Source organism: Pristiophorus japonicus, chromosome 6 (genome assembly GCF_044704955.1).
Source record: "Pristiophorus japonicus isolate sPriJap1 chromosome 6, sPriJap1.hap1, whole genome shotgun sequence".
Taxonomy (NCBI): Eukaryota; Metazoa; Chordata; class Chondrichthyes; family Pristiophoridae; genus Pristiophorus; species Pristiophorus japonicus.
In genome coordinates, this window is record NC_091982.1 from 201,346,600 (window position 1) to 201,367,304 (window position 20,705).

The 20,705-nt window shown below is 44.6% G+C and overlaps 1 protein-coding gene across 1 annotated transcript in view; it reads left to right on the forward strand.

The window, feature by feature from the left end:
- Positions 1-11,161, forward strand: part of LOC139265352 (cilia- and flagella-associated protein 337-like) — a 119,221-nt gene extending 108,060 nt beyond the window's left edge. The window contains exon 20 of the mRNA XM_070882325.1: positions 10,965-11,161. Coding sequence (XP_070738426.1) covers positions 10,965-11,031 — 67 coding nt within the window. The 3' untranslated portion in view covers positions 11,032-11,161. The remainder of the gene's footprint in view (positions 1-10,964) is intronic.
- The last annotated feature ends 9,544 nt before the right edge of the window (positions 11,162-20,705 follow it).

Consider the following 20,705-nt stretch of genomic DNA (forward strand, 5'->3'; position numbering starts at 1 on the left):
AGATTAGTGAAGACAAACGTAGGTCCCTTGCAGTCGGATTTATAATGGGGAACAAAGAAATGGCAGACCAATTGAACTAATACTTCGGTTCTGTCTTCACGAAGGAAGACACAAATAATCTTCCGAATGTACTAGGGGACAGTCGGTCTAGTGAGAAGGAGGAACTGAAAGATATCCTTATTAGGTGGGAAATTGTGTTCGGGAAATTGATGGGATTGAAGGCCGATACATCCCTGGGGCCCGATAGTCTGCATCCCAGAGTACTTAAGGAAGTGGCCCAAGAAATAGTGGATGCATTGGTGATCATTTTCCAACAGTCTATCGACTCTGGATCAGTTCCTATGGACTGGAGGGTAGCTAATGTAACACCACTTTTAAAAAAAAGAGGGAGAGAGAAAATGGGTAATTATAGACCGGTTAGCCTGATATCAGTAGTGGGGAAAATGTTGGAATCAATCATTAAGGATGAAATAGCAGCGCATTTGGAAAGCAGTGACAGGATCGGACCAAGTCAGCATGGATTTATGAAAGGGAAATCATGCTTGACGAATCTTCTGGAATTTTTTGAGGATGTAACCAGCAGAGTGGACAAGGGAGAACCAATGGATGTGGTGTATTTGGACTTTCAAAAGGCTTTTGACAAGGTCCCGCACAAGAGATTGGTGTGCAAAATCAAAACGCATGGTATTGGGGGTAATGTAGATAGAGAACTGGTTGGCAGACAGGAAGCAGAGAGTCGGGATAAACAGGTCCTTTTCAGAATGGCAGGCAGTGACTAGTGGAGTGCTGCAGGGCTCAGTGCTGGGACTCCAGCTCTTTACAATATACATTAACGATTTGGATTAAGGAATTGAGTGTAATATCTCCAAGTTTGCAGATGGCACTAAACTGGGTGGCGGTATGAGCTGTGAGGAGGATGTTAAGAGGCTGCAGGGCGACTTGGACAGGTTAGGTGAGTGGGCAAATGCATGGCAGATGCAGTATAATGTGGATAAATGTGAGGTTATACATTTTGGGGGCAAAAACACGAAGGCAGAATATTATCTGAATGGTGGCAGATTAGGAAACGAGGAGGTGCAACGAGACCTGGGTGTCATGGTTCATCAGTCACTGAAAGTGGGCATGCAGGTACAGCAGGCGATGAAGAAGGCAAATGGTATGTTGGCCTTCATAGCTAGGGGATTTGAGTATAGGAGCAGGGAGGTCTTACTGCAGTTGTACAGGGCCTTAGTGAGGCCTCACCTGGAATATTGTGTTCAGTTTTGGTCTCCTAATCTGAGGAAAGACGTTCTTGCTATTGAGGGAGTGCAGCGAAGGTTCACCAGACTGATTCCAGGGATGGCTGGACTGCCATATGAGGAGAGACTGGATCAACTGGGCCTTTATTCACTGGCGTTTAGAAGGATGAGAGGGGATCTCATAGAAACGTATAAGATTCTGACGGGACTGGACAGGTTAGATGCGGGAAGAATGTTCCCAATGTTGGGGAAGTCCAGAACCAGGGGACATAATCTTAGGATAAGGGGTAGGCCATTTAGGACTGAGATGAGGAGAAACTTCTTTAGTCAGAGAGTTGTTAACCTGTGGAATTCCCTACTGCAGAGAGTTGTTGATGCCAGTTCATTGGATATATTGAAGAGGGAGTTAGATATGTCCCTTACGGCTAAGGGGATCAAGGAGAGAAAGCAGGAAAGGGGTACATAGGGAATGATCAGCCATGATCTTATTGAATGGCGGTGCAGGCTCAAAGGGCCAAATGGCCTATTCCTGCACCTATTTTCTATGTTTCTATGTTTCTTATAGACAAGGTGTATCCAATACTACCAGTACTGTGTTTTCGAACACCATTGTGTAGGTGTCCCAGTGAAGCAGAGAAACTCTACAACAGGGCTCAAATGCACTCTTGAATTAAAATTGAACAGGCCATTGGCATGCTGAAAGGAAGACTCGGCTATCTAGTTAGGTCCGGGGGCACCCTCCAGTGTGCTCCCAATGCTGCTTCATGGATTGTGGTGGTCTTCTCCACAATTTCACTCTTCAGAAAAGCCTGGAAGTTGAGATTTCTGAGGAGGGACATTCAGAAAAAAATCCCCTGAAACAAAGTAACTTGGATATGAGGAGGATGCAGCAGGATCAACAATCAGAGGGGACGGGGGGAAAGAGCTGCGAGACAAGATTATCAGAGATTGCCACAGGGGCTTTCAATTTACTTTGAAATGGAATGTTGTGCTACACCTGCCATTTTTTATATATAATAGATACAGATATAATGATAAATTTGAGAGTTACTGTCCAATATTGTGTGCTTTCTCTTTACACATGGTTGGAGAAACAGAATTCTCCAAAGTTAGCATTTGTGGCATTCTGTGGTAAGGGACATGTCCCATCCATTGTTAATTTCCCCTGCCCTCCTCCATCTGAGATTGAGCATTCTGGTACTATAATCTGACTCAAAATGTGAGAAATTGCCTCCTGAGGGCAGACAAATTCAAATGTCACTGGAAAGTGGGGCTAAAGCTTGCAATCCTCTGATTGGACGACATACTCTAGGAATTTTAACAGCACATAATCTCCTGATTATTTTTAAAATTCTGACCTGTTCAGAGCATGTAATAACATGTGGTTTAAAAACTGCGAATGTTAGAAATCGGAAAAATATATTGGATACACAGCAAATCAGTAAGCATCTATGAAAAGAACAGACATGTCTTGGACTAGGTTTTTCATCAGTACTGAAAAATAAAACAGAAAACCTATTCTCTCCATAGATGCTGATTGAACTGCAGTGTGCTTTCTATATTTGTTCCACATTAATAGCTGACAGAAATAATTATAGAGTAGAAATTAATTTTAATATATTTTAGTATGTGTAATATTCAATGCAAGTTATTTATTGTGTTTCTGTGTGGGATTTGTATAGCGTACTTGAGATACTTATGGAATAAATGTTATAGTCATAGACTTGCAATTAAATACTTTCTCGTTTCTTCTTTCACTTTATTCTTTCAGTCCCTTAACCTTGTTGTAAAGTAACACAATTATATATATTTTTCTGCCACTTCTAACATATTTCCCTCAACACCGTTCCCAAACCTGCATCGTGAGCTAGTTGCTAGGCTCTTCTTGCTTACATCTATGAGACAGAGGCCGGAATCTTCCCAGCCTGCGAGTGTGGGTTTGGAGGTGTGCCCGCTGTCAAAATGGTCGTGATTGACAGCGGGGCAGGATCCCGCTCTGAACCCACTTCTTTGTAAGTTTCCAAAGTGCTGGATCTGGCTGTGGTTCACAGACCTGACACTAAACAGCGGGCCAGCCAATTAACATCATTAAGAGGTACTTTGAAGGTATTTAAAAATAATTTTACCAGGTACTTACCATTTTTCCAAGTTGTTTTATGAGGTTCACATCCATCAGGGAACATATCAGTTAAATGTGTCAGGTTCTCAATGCTTTGACTAGTTAACAGCTGCAGAAGTGGTATAAAAGCTACCATTTCACAGCTGTTCACTTTCCAATCTCAGAAGCTGAAGCCTTCAGGATTTGGAAGACACTTTTCAGCTGAATGCAGGTTGGAAGTGTTTGCAGTGAACTCTCTATCCACTGTCACCTCCTTGGAGCAACCTCTCTCACCATTGACAGATCGCTTCTGTCATCTCCACTTCAGCTGCCATTTATTCCATCAACATCAGTGCCCATGAAAAAATCTCACCTTGCTCCTCAAAATCCCACCAAGCCCCAACACCAACATCACTAAACACACCAGCATCACCAACAACAACACCAACCTTCTCCGCAATCGCCTGACCTTGTGTGTTGTTAGTTGGTATGATTGGATAAGGATGAGGGTGAGTGTGAGGTGTGGCTAGTGAGATGGGGATGTGATAATGTAGATAGAGAGGGATGGGTGGAGGTGCAAGGTAAGTTGGTGTGAGTAAGGATATGCAGAAGTAGGGTAGGAAAGGCAGAGTGATGGGGATGTGATAAGTGGCACAGCAAGATAAATGTGAGTGTGGCCTTGCAGTAATGTTTCGTGATCTACTGAGATAATTGAAAGGTTTGCGCCACTGCAGCCAGGTCCTCCTGATGACATCCCTGCTTGTGCCCTCCTGTATAATGTGCAACCAGGCTGTGTTGGTGTCCTGGGAGATCTCTTCCGCCCATTGGAAGGGAAGAGAACCTCCCTGCCTACTGTGACTCGCTCCATAAACATCTGTAGGGAGCCATGGGAGAGCCTGGGTGCAGTCGTGCACCTTTGTTCAGTGCTTGTCAGTGTTTGCAGCACATCACTACTGTAGAACACTGACAGAACAACTGCCAAAATCCATGTGAACATGGTCAATTTAAGGAAAGTGGCTGATGACACGTCATCAAATGACGTAATCAGACCCGCTTCCTTTTAATTGGCCGGGAACATTGCGGGGGTGCTTAACACGCCCAATCTAGGGAGAATTATTTTCATAGGGCGGGCTGGAGCCAGAAGCGGTGTCGCAACCCACCACTGACCTCGGCCACCCTGAACCCACCATGGTTGGCGCAATCGCGGCCAGAGATTCGAATTGCTATCACCTGTGTGTGTGTGTGTGTGTGTGTGTAAGAGGGAGATCAATGGGGAGAGGCAGAAAAAGTGTCCTTCCTCATTTTAATTTGATTTCTTAAAAAAACACAAGCATGTTGAATTTTGCAAGCAAACACAGTCTTTTTGAACGCAACAGATAGGAAGGATGGATGGATGGGGGTGGGGGAGGGAGTAAATAGATGATCTGGCCTTTGACATCTATGGCCACTATTAAGTAAGAAGAATAGCATAGGATATTGAATGAGAACTGCTGAGGATTTCCCCACACCTGTCACTGAAATATGTGGCCTACTGCCCACATCAACTCTCTACCACACTATTCCATACTACCCACTACCTCCCACCCAAGAAGATAGAAAATGACAAAGAAGCAGACTGGGACAGAAATAGAATTTTAAAAATCATAAGTTACAAATATCACAACAATGCTATGGGAGATAATCTTAAAGATAGAAACATAGAAAATAGGTGCAGGAGTAGGCCATTCGACCCTCGAGCCTGCACCACCATTCAATATGATCATGGCTGATCATACAACTTCAGTACCCCATTCCTGCTTTCTCTCCATACCCCTTGATCCCTTTAGCCGTAAGGGCCACATATAACTCCCTTTTGAGTATGTCTAACGAACTGGCCTCAACAACTTTCTGTGGTAGAGAATTCCACAGGTTCACAATTCTCTGAGTGAAGACGTTTTTCCTCATCTCAGTCCTAAATGGCTTACCCCTTTTCCTTAAACTGTGACCCCTGGTTCTGGACTACCCCAACATCGGGAACATTCTTCCTGTATCTAACCTGTCTAATCCCGTCAAAATTTTATATGTTCCTATGTGATCCCCTCTCATTCTTCTGAATTCCAGTGAATATAAGCCTAGTCGATCCAGTCTTTCTTCATATGTCAGTCCTGCCATCCCGGGAATCAGTCTGATGAACCTTCGCTGCACTCCCTCAATAGCAAGAATGTCCTTCCTCAGATTAGAAGACCAAAACTGTACACAATATTCAAGATGTGGCCTCAACAAGGCCCTGTACAACTGCAATAAGACCCCCCTGCTCCTATACTCAAATCCTCTCGCTATGAAGGCCAACATGCCATTTGCCTTCTTCACCGCCTGCTGTACCTGCATGCCAACTTTCAATGACTGATGTACCATGACGCCCAGGTCTCGTTGCACATCTCCTTTTCATAATCTGTCACCATTCAGATAATATTCTGCCTTCCTGCTTTTGCCACCAAAGTGGATAACCTCACATTTATCTACATTATACTGCATCTGATATGCATTTGCCCACTCACCTAACCTGTCCAAGTCACCCTGCAGCGTCTTAGCATCCTCCTTACAGCTCACACTGCCACCCAGCTTAGTGTCATCTGCAAACTTGGAGATATTATATTAAATTCCTTCGTCTAAATCATTAATGTATATTGTAAATAGCTGGGGTCCCAGCACTCAACCTTGCGGTACTCCACGAGTCACTGCCTGCCATTCTGAAAAGAACCCGTTGATCCCAACTCTCTGCTTCCTGTCTGCCAACCAGTTCTCTATCCACGTCAGTACATTACCCCCAATACCATATGCTTTGATTTTGCACACCAATCTCTTGTGTGGGATCTTGTCAAAAGCCTTCTGAAAGTCCAAATACACCACATCCACTGGTTCTCCCTTGTCCACTCTACTAGTTACATCCTCAAAAAATTCCAGACGATTTGTCAAGCATGATTTCCCTTTCATAAATCCATGCTGACTTGGACCGATCCTGTCACTGCTTCCCAAATGCGCTGCTATTACATCTTTTGCTGCGTGATTTACCCGGCAGTGAGGCAACAGTTGCCAAGAATAACTCTTTGCAAATCTCCAACGCCAAAATATGGCGCAGGAAACTGCAGTGTAAAACCAAACAGGGCGGCCCCCGTGCCAGGGGTCAGGGGTTACATAGCGTGGACACACTGGGCCAGCGATTCAGGCGCACAGCCTGAAGACACTAAGCGGCCGTTTCTCTCAATAATCTTCCATAAAGCGCATGCTATATTTGAGTAATGCATGCCCAGGTTTTCCTTGCATCTCAATCATGCTACATCATCATCATCATTGGCAGTCACTCGGAATCGAGGAAAACTTGCTTCCACTCTTAACATGAGTTCTTAGGTGGCTGTACAGTCCAATACGAGAACCACAGTCTCCATCACAGGTGGAACATATAATCGTTGAGAGAAGGAGTGGGTGGGACTGGTTTGCCGCATGCTCTTTTCGCAGCCTGCGCTTGATTTCTGCATGCTCTCAGCGACAAGCCTCGAGGAGCTCAGCTCCCGCCTGGATGCACTTCCCTCACTTGGGGCGGTCTTTGACCAGGGACTCCCAGGTGTCAGTGGGGATGTTGCATATTATTACAGCAACCGATCGTCTGGGCGACTGCGGGCAATTAATGGGAGTTTCAGTTTTCTCCCCTCGCCCATTGCCCTCCTCATTCGCTTTCGTGGCTGGAGAATCGAGGGCAGAGGGGCAGATTGCTGGCTTACACCCGGCCTCCGAGACGCCCTGGTATTCCTCCCCGGAGCAGCAGCCCACACATATCGGAAACATGCATTTATACACAGGGCCTTCAACGTCCCAAGGCACTTCTCGCAGGGTAAATCAAACAGCATTTCACACCATGCCACACCAGGTGACCAGAAACATAACTGGCCTGTGACACTGCTCCAATCCAGCTGATGTGCATTTCTGCAAGTCTATCATTTTTATTTCCGATTCTTTGTGTTCTGTGAACATCTTTGTGTGTCTGTGTTTCTGTGTTTGTGTGTGTGTACGGGCAGTAGGGAGGGATTATTGAAATCTCTGGCCAGCTATTGAGCAACGTTCCGCACTGAATATTCAAGACCTCAAGTGGTGCCTGCTTACGGTTAGAGGATGCTTTAAATTATTGTGTGTTTCTGTGTGTATTTGTGTTTGTGTGCTTGTGTGTCTGTGCGTCTGTGTGTCTGTGCGTCTGTGTGTGTGTGCGTCTGTGTGTGTGTGCGTCTGTGTGTGTGTGCGTCTGTGTGTTTGTGTGTGTGTGTGTTTGTGTGTGTGTGTGTTTGTGTGTGTGTGTGTTTTTGTGTGTGTCTCTGTGTGTGTGTGTGTGTGTATGGTCTGTGTGTGTGTGTCTGTGTGTGTGTGTGTGTGTTTGTGTGTATCTCTGAGTGTTTCTGTGTGTGTGTGTTTGTGTCTGTGTGTGTGTGTGTTTGTGCATTTCTGTGTGTGTGTGTGTGCTTGTGTGGCAGCCTGGCCAGGAAATAGGCCAGGTCCCGGCCTGCAAGACCATCAGCAGGCCGGGACCATTGGAGGGAGCAGCACATGCTGCTGCAGGAGGGCGATGGCTGCGAAGCCAGGTCGCTGATTGCAGAGCGGGCAGGCACAGCAAGAGGGGTGAAGGTGCGGCAAGAGTTCGTCGAGGGAAGTGACCGGGGCCCAGGAGAGGCGTGAATCTGGGGCCGAAATGAGGCAAGGGCCCAGGGGCAGCACGGGCCAGCCCACACTGTGATATGTGTGTGGACTCAGTCTGTGCAGCAGAGTTGGTCTCCAATTAGTCTTGGGTAACCCTTGCCACTGGACCAAGACCTAGCTCTGTCAAGCCCGTGTGGTGGCTGGTGTGCAACGGCTACCACACGTTAAAAAAATACATGCACAGGCATCTTCCACCATTCACGATGTAGTTCTGGATCTGGAATATTAGGTCCTTCATTGAAACATCTGTGAACTCATCCCTTTTTGGCGTGGAAGCAAGTCATCCTCGCTTCGAGGGACTGCCGATGATGATGATGATATTACATCTTTAATACTTGATTCCAACATTTTCCCCACTCCCGATGTCAGGCTAACCGGTCAAGAATTCCCTGTTTTCTCTCTCCCTCCTTTTTTAAAAAGTGGGGTTACATTAGCTACCCTTTAATCCATAGGAACTGATCCAGAGTCTATAGAATGTTGGAAAATGACCACCAATGCATCCACTATTTCTAGGGCCACTTCCTTAAGTACTCTGGGATGCAGACTATCAGGCCCTGGGGATTTATCGGCCTTCAATCCCATCAATTTCCCGAACACAACTACCTGACTAATAAGGATTTCCTTCAGTTCCTCCTTCTCGCTCGAACCTCGGTCCCCTCGTATTTCCAGAAGGTTATTTGTATCTTCCTTCGTGAAGACAGAACCAAAGTATTTGTTCAATTGGTCTGCCATTTCTTTGTTCCCCATTATAAATTCACCTGATTCTTACTGCAAAGGACCTACATTTGTCTTCACTAATCTTTTTCTCTTCACATATCTATAGAAGCTTTTGCAGTCAGTTTTTATGTTCCCTGCAAGCTTACTCTCATATTCTATTTTCCCCCTCCTAATTAAACCCTTTGTCCTCCTCTGCTGATTTATAAATTTCTCCCAGTCATCAGGTTTGCTGCTTTTTCTGGCTAATTTATATACCTCTTCCTTCGATTTAACACTATCCACAATTTTCCTTGTTAGCCCCGGTTAAGCCATCTTCCCCGTTTTATTTTTACGCCAGACAGGGATGTACAATTGTTGAAGTTCATCCATGTGATCTTTAAATGTCTGCCATTGCCTATCCACCGTCAACCTTTTAAGTATCATTCGCCAGTGTATCCGAGCCAATTCACATCTCATACCATCGAAGTTACCTTTCTTTAAGTTCAGGACCCTAGTCTCTGAATTAACTGTGTCATTCTCCATCTTAATGAAGAACTCTACCATATTATGGTCATTCTTCCCCAAGGGACCTCGCACAACAAGATTGCTTATTAATCCTCTCTCATTACACAACATCCAGTCAAGGATGGCCAGCTCTCTAGTTGGTTCCTCGACATATTGGTCGAGAAAACCATCCCTTATACACTCCAGGAAATCTTCCTCCTTCATATTGCTACCAGTTTGGTTAACACAATCTATATGTAGATTAAAGTCACCCATGATAACTGCTGTACCTTATTGCACGCATCTCTAATTTCCTGTTTGATGCCATCCCCAACCTCACTACTACTGTTTGGTGGTCTGTACACAACTTCCACTAGCGTTTTCTGCCCTTTGGTGTTCCGCAGCTCTACCCATATGGATTCGACATCATCCAAGCTAATGTCCTTCCTTACTATTGCGTTAATCTCTTTAACCAGCAATGCTACACCACCTCCTTTTCCTTTCCACCTATCCTTCCTAAATATTGAATACCCCTGGATGTTGAGTTCCCAGCCTTGGTCACCCTGGAGCCATGTCTCCGTAATCCCGATTACATCATATCCATTAACAGCTATCTGCACAGTTAATTCATCCACCTTATTACGAATGTTCCTCGCATTGAGACACAGAGCCTTCAGGCTTGTTTTTTTAACACTCTTTGTCCTTTTAGAATTATGTTGTAATGTGGCCCTTTTTGATTTTTGTCTTTGATTTATCTCCTTTCTACCTTTTGTTTCTGCCCCCAATTTACTTCCATCTGTCTCCCTGCATAGATTCCCATCCCCCTGCTATATCAGTTTAAACCCTCCCCAACAGCACTCGCAACCACTCCCCCAGGACATTGGTTCCGGTCCTGCCCAGCTGCAGACCTATGTTTTAAATAAGACTAAATAACGTACCAAATGTGTTTAACAATTAGTGGAGTGCAGGGGCTGGATTTTCAGGTCATTTGCCACCCAGTTGTCGTCGTGTTTTGACCCTCTGCGGCGAAAAATGAGGCGGTCAGCTATTTTCGTCCGTTCGCGATCCTCGGGTCGGTTTTTGCGGCGGCACTTAGAAGCACCGCCGGGGAGAGCTGCACCGGAGGTGTAACGGCTTGCATTGCGTTGCCACTGTGAGTTTTGAGTCTCACCCAACCGGTATGCTGCGAAATGTGCCCCGCGATGACCATCAGGGAAAACATAGCGGTCCAGCCCTGCCGGTGGTGGTGAGTTGGATAAACTGCAAAAAAGGTAAGTTAAAGTTTTAACTTTTTTATATTTTTGCAGCGATTTGTGAGGTAAGCGTGTTGGCAATGTTTTTTGAATGTATTTTTGCATTCTCCCCCCCTCCCAACGCCTCTCTCGGAGCGCTCCCGGCCCCACAGTAAAGTTGGCCAGGTTCCCGTTTTTGTGCCGCAAAAATAATTCAATGCCTCCCTTTGCACTGCACCCCTGGTGCACTGCACCCCTGGTGCACAGCCCGATGACAAAAGTTAAGCAATTAATCGCTAATGTTAATTGGGCGGTAAATTTGCCGCCCCACCTCCATTTTCACCCCGAAAACGGGAAAGCCGAAAATCCAGCCCTAAAGGTTTACAGTGCTAAGAAGTTTAATTCGAAAAAGTTAATTCATACCACTGTTACAGTCACTGGAAAGCTAAATTTAAATCTGCTTCTTCACAACAGACTACCACAGGAGACCGCTGCAGAGATCAGACTGGGGAAAAAAATTGATATTTCTATCCAGAAATAGACAGATGCATTTACAAAACAGAAGAATTTAAAGAAATCAATTTCTTAAAACTCAAAGCATTGTACTTAAAAAAAACAAAAGTTGCTGATGAGTGAATTGAATTCATTGAAATATGCTTCAACAAAGCTGTATAAGTGTAATTTATGTGAAAAGTAGTATTGTTATTTTCTGTTTTACTATCATGCAGCATTAGCAATGGGTGGTGGTAGTGAATTATCACTCACTCAATATAATAATTAGCTGTGAATGAAAAATGGAATTTAAAAAATGTGTTGCTTGTTATTTGCACTTGTATAGCATATTTAATAGATTATATTCAAGGCAAAGATCAATCTACTTGCAGAAAGATTATCTCTATTTTGCTATTTTTGTAAGTTCACTGGCCTTCTGGCCCAAAAGAAAATCATCTTTTTGTAGGTTTGCGCTTGACATCAATCACATGCCGATAGGGAGACATTAAGCAGAGGTCAGGCGCTTCCCTGTAAAGAAAGAGCTAAAACTGGAAATTTATATAGGGCCATTTTTGTGCAACTCCTAATGGCTGGTTTCAGAGTGGTGTGGGTGGAGGCCTGGGAGCAGTTCCTCATCTCCTTGTAAACTGTAGATAGTATATGGTGCCATGGACCTAAAAAGTGGCAATTTCTTTATGACTGTTGAGGAGAAATCTCCCTTTCTCCCTCGCAAATCCACTGAGATAATGGATCGACGCTCTTGGTGTACGACAGACTCAAAGAGATAGGTTCAAAACTATTTATTCCTGAAAATGCAAGGGAAGGTCTGTTCGTAGATGTCGAAGACAGAACTCTTTAAAAATCAGAAAATCTCACTGGCTTTTATACAGATTTCAGTGGGCCGGTCTATAATGAATCTTTTGAAGTGACAGTGATCGAGAACACTATCTGTGACAATAACACAGATGTCTCTACAATCTTTGAAATGACAATTTAACTGCCACAAATCACACAGATGTAAGGCATTGACAAATAACGGAATTTGTTACCACATTTGGTTCGGTCAAAGAAAACATTCAATTCACAAAGCACAGAAACATTTGTTAACATGAAAGATGGGAACTTCGTTTTGTCACAGCACAGAATTATTTATTAACACATTTGTGAATATGAAAGGTGGGAATTTAGATCGATCTCAGCACAGAAACATTGGTTTAAAACATTTGTTAACCCTTATCAGACTAACTGCTGTGTGAGCTGATCCCTTCATCTTCCCGAGCATTTGGTTCCCCTCTTGACTTCTTTCAATGTGTTCTCTCTGCCTCTCACAATGTGTTTGTTTCTACATGTTTGATTTTATGGGCTCTTCTCAGTGTGCTCCACATTCTTTAAGAGTTAAACACATAAACTGTTCTATGTATTCCTTCAAAATCTAAGATTCATTTTCCAATCATAGTTTTACATATAATTCCGATAATTACTTAACCTACAACAATGCCCCCCCCCCCCCCCCCCTTATGGCCCTTGGCTATACACAAGTAGGCCATACCGTTGAGATTTGTTGAAGAATAGCTTCCGGGTTTCCTTGCTAGTGGCCATCCAGCTTGGAGTACCATCACGTGTCTCTCCAAACCTCAAACAGTGTGCCCTTTGTCCTCTGTTCATAAAGATTTTCTTGCCTCGAGGTTGACCTAGCCTTAATTGCCTTTACTAATCGCCGGGCCTTCCATTTTCTTGCTGCAGCACTGTCACGTATTGATGCTTGGGGTCACTAGACACCAGGGGGCACCACTGTCGGAGGTCATCGGGCTGTATGCATGTGTGCGCGGGCCCTGGTAGATAAGAGCGAGTACCATGTCATGTGGCACTTTGGGCATGAATAAAGTTGGACCAGGTTTGCACCTGAGTATATTTCCAGTAGAGTGGACAAGATAGAACCAGTTGATGTGGTGTATTTGGACTTTCAGAAGGCTTTTGACAAGGTCCCACACAAGAGATTAATGTGCAAAGTTAAAGTACATGGGATTGGGGGTAGTGTGCTGGCATGGATTGAGAACTGGTTGGCAGACAGGAAGCAAAGAGTAGGGGTAAATGGGTACTTTTCAGAATGGCAGGCAGTGACTAGTGGGGTACCGCAAGGTTCTGTGCTAGGGCCCCAGTTGTTTACATTGTACATTAATGATTTAGACGAGGGGATTAAATGTAGTATCTCCAAATTTGCGGATGACACTAAGTTGGGTGGCAGTGTGAGCTGCGAGGAGGATGCAGAGTGACTTGGATAGGTTAGGTGAGTGGGCAAATGCATGGCAGATGAAGTATAATGTGGATAAATGTGAGGTTATCCACTTTGGTGGTAAAAACAGAGAGACATACTATTATCTGAATGGTGACAGATTAGGAAAAGGGGAGGTGCAACGAGATCTGGATGTCATGGTACATCAGTCATTGAAGATTGGCATGCAGGTACAGCAGGTGGTTAAGAAAGCAAATGGCATGTTGACCTTCATAGCGAGGGGATTTGAGTACAGGGGCAGGGAGGTGTTACTACAGTTGTACAGGGCCTTGGTGAGGCCACACTTGGAGTATTGTGTACAGTTTTGGTCTCCTAACTTGAGGAAGGACATTCTTGCTATTGAGGGAGTGCAGCGAAGATTCACCAGACTGATTCCCTGGATGACGGGACTGACATATCAAGAAAGACTGGATCAACTGGGCTTGTATTCACTGGAGTTCAGAAGAATGAGAGGGGATCTCATAGAAACGTTTAAAATTCTGACGGGTTTAGACAGGTTAGATGCAGGAAGAATGTTCCCAATGTTGGGGAAGTCCAGAATCAGGGGTCACAGTCTAAGGATAAGGGGTAAGCCATTTAGGACCGAGATGAGGAGAAACTTCTTCACCCAGAGAGTGGTGAACCTGTGGAATTCTCTACCACAGAAAGTTGTTGAGGCCATTTCACTAAATATATTCAAAAAGGAGTTAGATGTAGTCCTTACTACTGGGGAGATCAAGGGGTATGGCGAGAAAGCAGGAATGGGGTACTGAAGTTGCATGTTCAGTCATGAACTCATTGAATGGCGGTGCAGGCTCGAAGGGCCGAATGGCCTACTCCTGCACCTATTTTCTATGTAACAAGTGTTTTGAGTCATTATATACATTACATTTGGCGACGAGGTAACTTAAGAACCTTCGCATGCACAATGGGCACCATTGGAATTCTGGAGAGATTCATGGATGGCGAGGATTGGGTGGATTTTATCGACCTCCTGGATCAGTATTTCGTGGCCAACAAAATGGAGGAAGCTGGTGACGCAGTTAGGCACAGGGCGATTTCCCTCACCGTTTGTGGTCCAAAAATTTATGGCCTCATTAAGAATCTTCTCTCGCCTGCACATGCAATGGTCAAAGAGTATGGGGATTTGTGCGCTCTGGTGCATTAACATCTCAAGCCAAAAGAGGCGATCATCATCTCAAGCTATCGCTTCTACACACATTTGTGCTGAGGGCCAGGATGTGTCGGGATTCGTCGCTGACCTGAGACATCTGGCTGAGCCATGTAAGCTCGGAAACTTATTGGAAGATATGCTGTGCGATTTCTTCGTGATAGGCATCAACCATGATGTGATCCTACGGAAATTATTGGCTGCAGAAACACTGGATTTGAGCAAGGCCATAGCGACTGCCCAGGAATGCATGGCGACTGATGATAATTTAAGGCAGATATCATCGAAGAGTCGGAGCTCCACGGCAAGTACTATAAACAAGATTGTGTCGTCGTCTGGCAGAACTGCTTATGGCAGGCCTGCTCGACTGCTTATGTGAAACCTGTAGCTGCTCAAAGTCCTCCAACTGGTACGAATCCGATTTCACCCTGTTGGCATTGTGGGGGCAATCATCGGCCTATCAATGTCAGTTTAAACAGTACATCTGTAAAGGCTGTTCGAAAGTGGGGCATCTTCAGTGACTGTGTCCACAACTGAGCAAATATGCTGCTGCTCATCACATTGATGATGATGACCAGTCCAGTGCTGGCCCGGATATGCAACACCAGATACCCGAGGAGGAAATGTACGGCCTGTATTCGTTCCTGACAAAGAGCTAACCGATAATGGTTAATGTGAAGCTGAATAGTGTGCCTGTATCAATAGAGCTGGACACGGCTGCGAGACAGTCGATAATGAGCCAAAGGACATTCGACAAGCTGTAGGACACTGAGGCTGTGAAGCCTAAGCTGAGTCCAGTCAATGCCAAGTTGCCGTACTTACACTAAGGAACTCATACCGGTGATTGGCAGTGCAGTAGTCAAGTTGTCATATGAAGGTGTGGTTCACGATTTACTGTTATGGATCATCCCAGACAATGGTCCAACGCTGTTCGGCAGGAATTGTCTCGAGAAAATCAAGTGGAACTGGAATGATATCAAAATGTTGTCCTCCAAGGCCCTGTACAACTGCAATAAGACCTCCCTGCTCCTGTATTCAAATCCCCAAGCTATGAAGGCCAACATACCATTTGCCTTCTTCATCGCCTGCTATACCTGCATGCCAACTTTCAATGACTGATGTACCATGACACCCAGGTCTCATTGCACCTCCCCTTTTCCTAATCTGTCACCATTCAGATAATATTCTGCCTTCCTGTTTTTGCCACCAAAGTGGATAACCTCACATTTATCCACATTATACTGCATCTGCCATGCGTTTGCCCACTCACCTAACCTGTCCAAGTCACCCTGCAGCCTCTTACCGTCCCCCTCACAGCTCACACTGCCACCCAGCTTAGTGTCATCTGCAAACTTGGAAATATTACACTCAATTCCTTCATCTAAATCATTAATGTATTTTGTAAATAGCTGGGGTCCCAGCACTGAGCCCTGCGGCACCCCACTAGTCACTGCATGCCATTCTGAAAAGGACCCGTTTATCCCGACTCTCTGCTTCCTGTCTGCCAACCAGTTCTCTATCCACGTCAGTACATTACCCCCAATATCATGTGCTTTAATTTTGCACACCAATCTCTTGTGTGCGACCTTGTCAAAAGCCTGTTGAAAGTCCAAATACACCACATCCATTGGTTCTCCCTTGTTCACTCTACCAGTTACATCCTCAAAAAATTCCAGAAGATTTGTCAAGCATGATTTCCCTTTCATAAATCCATGCTGACTTGGACCGATCCTGTCACTGCTTTCCAAATGCGCTGCTATTTCATCTTTAATAATTGATTCCAACATTTTCCCCACTACTGATGTCAGGCTAACCGGTCTATAATTACCCGTTTTCTCTCTCCCTCCTTTCTTAAAAAGTAGTGTTACATTAGCTAACCTCCAGTCCATAGGAACTGATCCAGAGTCGATAGATTGTTGGAAAATGATCACCAATGCATCCACTATTTCTAGGGCCACTTCCTTAAGTACTCTGGGATGCAGACTATCAGGCCCTGGGGATTTGTCAGCCTTCAATCCCATCAATTTTCCTAACACAATTTCCTGGCTAATAAGGATTTCCTTCAGTTCCTCCTTCTCTCTAGACCCTCGGTCCCCTAGTAATTCTGGAAGGTTATTTGTGTCTTACTTCGTGAAGACAGAACCAAAGTATTTGTTCAACTGGTCTGCCATTTCTTTGTTCCCTATTATAAATTCACCTGAATCTGATGCAAGGGACCTACATTTGACTTCACTAATCTTTTTCTCTTCACATATCTATAGAAGCTTTTGAAGTCAGTTTTTATGTTCCCAACAAACTTCCTCTCATACTCTATTTTCCCACTCCAAATTAAACCCTTTGTCCTCCTCTGTTGAATTGTAAAATTCTCCCAGTCCTCAGGTTTGCTGCTTTTTCTGGCCAATGAATATGTCTCTTCCTTGGATTTAACACTATCCTTAATTTCCTTTGTTAGCCACGGTTGAGCCACCTTCCCCATTTTATTTTTACTCCAGACTGGGATGTACAATTGTTGAAGTTCATCCATGTGATCTTTAAATGTTTGCCCTTGCCTATCCACCGTCAACCCTTTAAGTATCATTCACCAGTCTATTCTAGCCAATTCAGGTCTCATGCCATCAAAGTTAACTTTCCTTAAGTTCAGAACCCTAGTCTCTGAATTAACTGTGTCACTCTCCATCTTAATAAAGAATTCTACCATATTATGGTCACTCTTCCTCAAGGGGCCTCGCACAACAAGATTGCTAATTAGTCCTTTCTCATTACACATCACCCAGTCTAGGATGGCCAGCCCTCTAGTTGGTTCTTCGACATATTGGTCTAGAAAACCATCCCTAATACACTCCAGGAAATCCTCCTCCACTGCATTGCTACCAGTTTGGTTAGCCCAATCTATATGTTGATTAAAGTCGCCCATGATAACTGTTGTACCTTTATTGCACGCATCCCTAATTTCCTGTTTGATGCTGTCCCCAACCTCACTACTACTGTTTGGTGGTCTGTATACAACTCCCACTAGCGATTTCTGCCCTTTGGTATTCCGTAGCTCCACCCATACAGATTCCATATCATCCAAGCTAATGTCCTTCCTTACTATTGTGTTAATTTCCTCTTTAACCAGCAATGCCACCCCACCTCCTTTTCTTTTCTGTCTATCCTTCCTGAATGTTGAATGCCCCTGGATGTTAAGTTCCCAGCCTTGGTCACCCTGGAGCCATATCTCCTTGATGCCAATTATATCATATTCATTACTTGCTGCCTGCACAGTTAATTCTTATTGCAAATACTCCTCGCATTGAGGCACAGAGCCTGCAGGCTTGTCTTTTTAACACGCTTTGCCCCTTTAGAATTTTACTGTAATGTGGCCCTTTTTGCTTTTTGCCTTGGGTTTCATTGCCCTCCACTTTTACTTTTCTTCTTTCTATCTTTTGCTTCTGCCCCCATTCTACTTCCCTGTCTTCCTGCATCAGTTTCCATCCCCCTGCCATATTAGTTTAACCCCTCCCCAACAGCACTAGCAAACACTCCGTCTAGGACATTGGTTCCGGTGCTGCCGAGGTGCAGACCGTCCAGTTTGTACTGGTCTCACCTCCCCCAGAACCGGTTCCAATGTCCCAGGAATTTGAATCTGTCCCTTCAGCACCACTCCTCAAGGAAAATATTCATCTGAGCTATCCTGCTATTCTTACTCTGACTAGCATGTGGCACTGGTAGCAATCCTGAGATTACTACCTTTGAGGTCCTACTTTTTAATTTAGCTCCTAGCTCCCTAAAGGGACCCATAAAGGACTGTTTTTCTACAACAGGTGTCCTTTTGGAATCCGTTCGGCTGCAGTGATATTTCAGAGGAACATGGAGACTCTACTGAAGTCCATTCCTAGAACCGTCGTGTTTCAAGGTGACATTCTGGCCACAGGTCGCGACACTGCTGAACATCTGAACAATCTTGAAGAAGTCCTACCTAGTCTGGACAAAGTGGGACTCAGGCTGAAATGTTCGAAGTGTGTCTTCATGGCACTTGAAGTTGAATTCCTGTGGAGGAAGATTGCTGCTGATGGCATCAGGCCTAGATTCGAAAACCAAGGCCATCAAAAATGCACCCAGATCTTAGAATGTGATGGAGCTGCGTTCATTTCTTGGGCTACTCAACTACTTCGGTCATTTTTTACCCAGATTGAGCATTTTATTAGAGCCACTGCACGTTCTGCTCAGAAAAGGCGACAACTGGGTCTGGAGTGTATCTCAAGATAGAGCTTTTGAGAAAACCAAGAATCTGCTCTGTTCGAACAAGCTGCTTGTTCACTATGATCCATGTCAGTGTCTTGTATTGGCCTGTGATGCTTCATCATATAGGGTTGGCTGTGTACTCCAACAAGCAAATGAGTCGGGTAAGCTACAACTTGTTGCGTATGCCTCGAAAAGTTTGTTAAAGGCGGAAAGAGCTTACAGCATGGTAGAAAAAGAAGCTTTGGCCTGTGTGTATAGCATCTAAAAGATGCATCAGTCCCTGTTTGGTCTTCATTTTGAACTTGAAATGGATCACAAGTCACTCATTACATTGTTTTCGGAAAACAAAGGTATTAATACCAATGCATCGTCCCGTCTCCAAAGGTGGGCGTTGACATTGTCTGCCTATGGTTATGTTATTCATCATAGACCTGGCACTGAGAATTGTGCCGATGCACTGAGTCGTCTGCCATTGCTCACACCGGAAGTGTAGACGTCTCAACCTGCAGATCTTCTGTTAGTAATGGATGCTTTTGAGAGTGAAGGAACTCCTGTCACTGCTCAACAAGTGAGGATCTGGACCAGCCATGGTCCTATTTTATCGGTTGTGAAACGTTGTGTCCTCAGTGGTGCTTGGTCTGCAATACCTATGGAAATGTGTAATGAGACGAAACCTTACAACCGTCGCAAAGATGAACTATCCATTCAGTCAGATTGTCTACTGTGGGGCAATCGTGTTGTTATGCCAAAGAAAGGCAGAGAAAAATTTGTACCTGAACTACATAGCACTTATCCTGGTATTGTCATGATGAAAACCATTGCCAGGGCTCATGTTTGGTGGCCTGGAATTGACTCTGATCTGGAATCATGTGTGCATCAGTGCAATACTTGCATGCAGCTAAGTAAAACACCAGCGGAATCTCCGCTGAGTCTTTGGTCGTGGCCATCTAAACCATTGTCGAGGATACACATTGATTTTGTGGGCCCTTTCCTGGGAAATTTGTTTTCTGTTGTGGTGGATGCTTATTCAAAGTGGATAGAGTATTATTATGTCATCAAGTACATCCAAAGCTACTATTGAGAGCCTTCGTGTCATGTTTGCTACTCATGGTTTGCCGGCCATTGTTGTGAGCGACAACGGATATTGCTTCACAAATCTTGAGTTTCAGGAGTTCATGAAACTCAATGGTATTAGACATGTAAGGTCTGCTCCATTCAAACCTGCATCTAATGATCAAGCAGAACGTGCAGTTCAAACAATCAAGCAAAGCATGAAACGTGTGACTCAGGGTTCACTGCAGACTCGTTTTCATTTATATTGCTTAGTTACAGGACAAGACCTCACACGCTTACGGGGGTCTCCCCTGCTGAAATACTGATGAAGAGAAGTCTCAAGACCAAGCTTTCTCTTGTCCATCCTGATTTGAATGATCATGTTGAAAACAGACACCAAAATCAGCAATGGTATCATGATCGTGCGGCTGTGTCACGTGACATTTCTATCAACGATCCAGTTTATGTGCTGAATTATGGTCAAGGTCCAAAGTGGATCGCTGGTACTGTCACAGTCAAGGAGGGTAACAGAGTGTTTATTGTCATGCTCAAGAATGGCAAACATGCAGGAAACATGTTGATCAGATAAAACTGCGGCACACTGATGAACCGGAACTGGTTGAGGAAGATGCAGTCAGCGACCAACCAACCAATGTTCATCCAATTCATCAGAAGACTCTGCTGCCATTACTGAATTTGGACTTTCAGTCTCTGATAGGGTCATTACCACTCCCATTACTCAGCTTCCAGTTATAACTGACTCAGAACGCTCGCCCAGAACTGGAGTTGAATTGAGGTGATCAACTCGTGAGCCAAAAGCCCCAAACCGTCCTAATTTGTAAAAAGACTGATACTAAGATCTTGAAGGGAGATGTTATTATGTATTGACACTAGGGGGCACCACTGTCGGAGGTCATCGGGATGTACGCACGTGTGTGCGGGCCCTGGTATATAAGAACGAGTATCATGTCATGTGGCAATTTGGGCGCGAATAAAGTTGAAC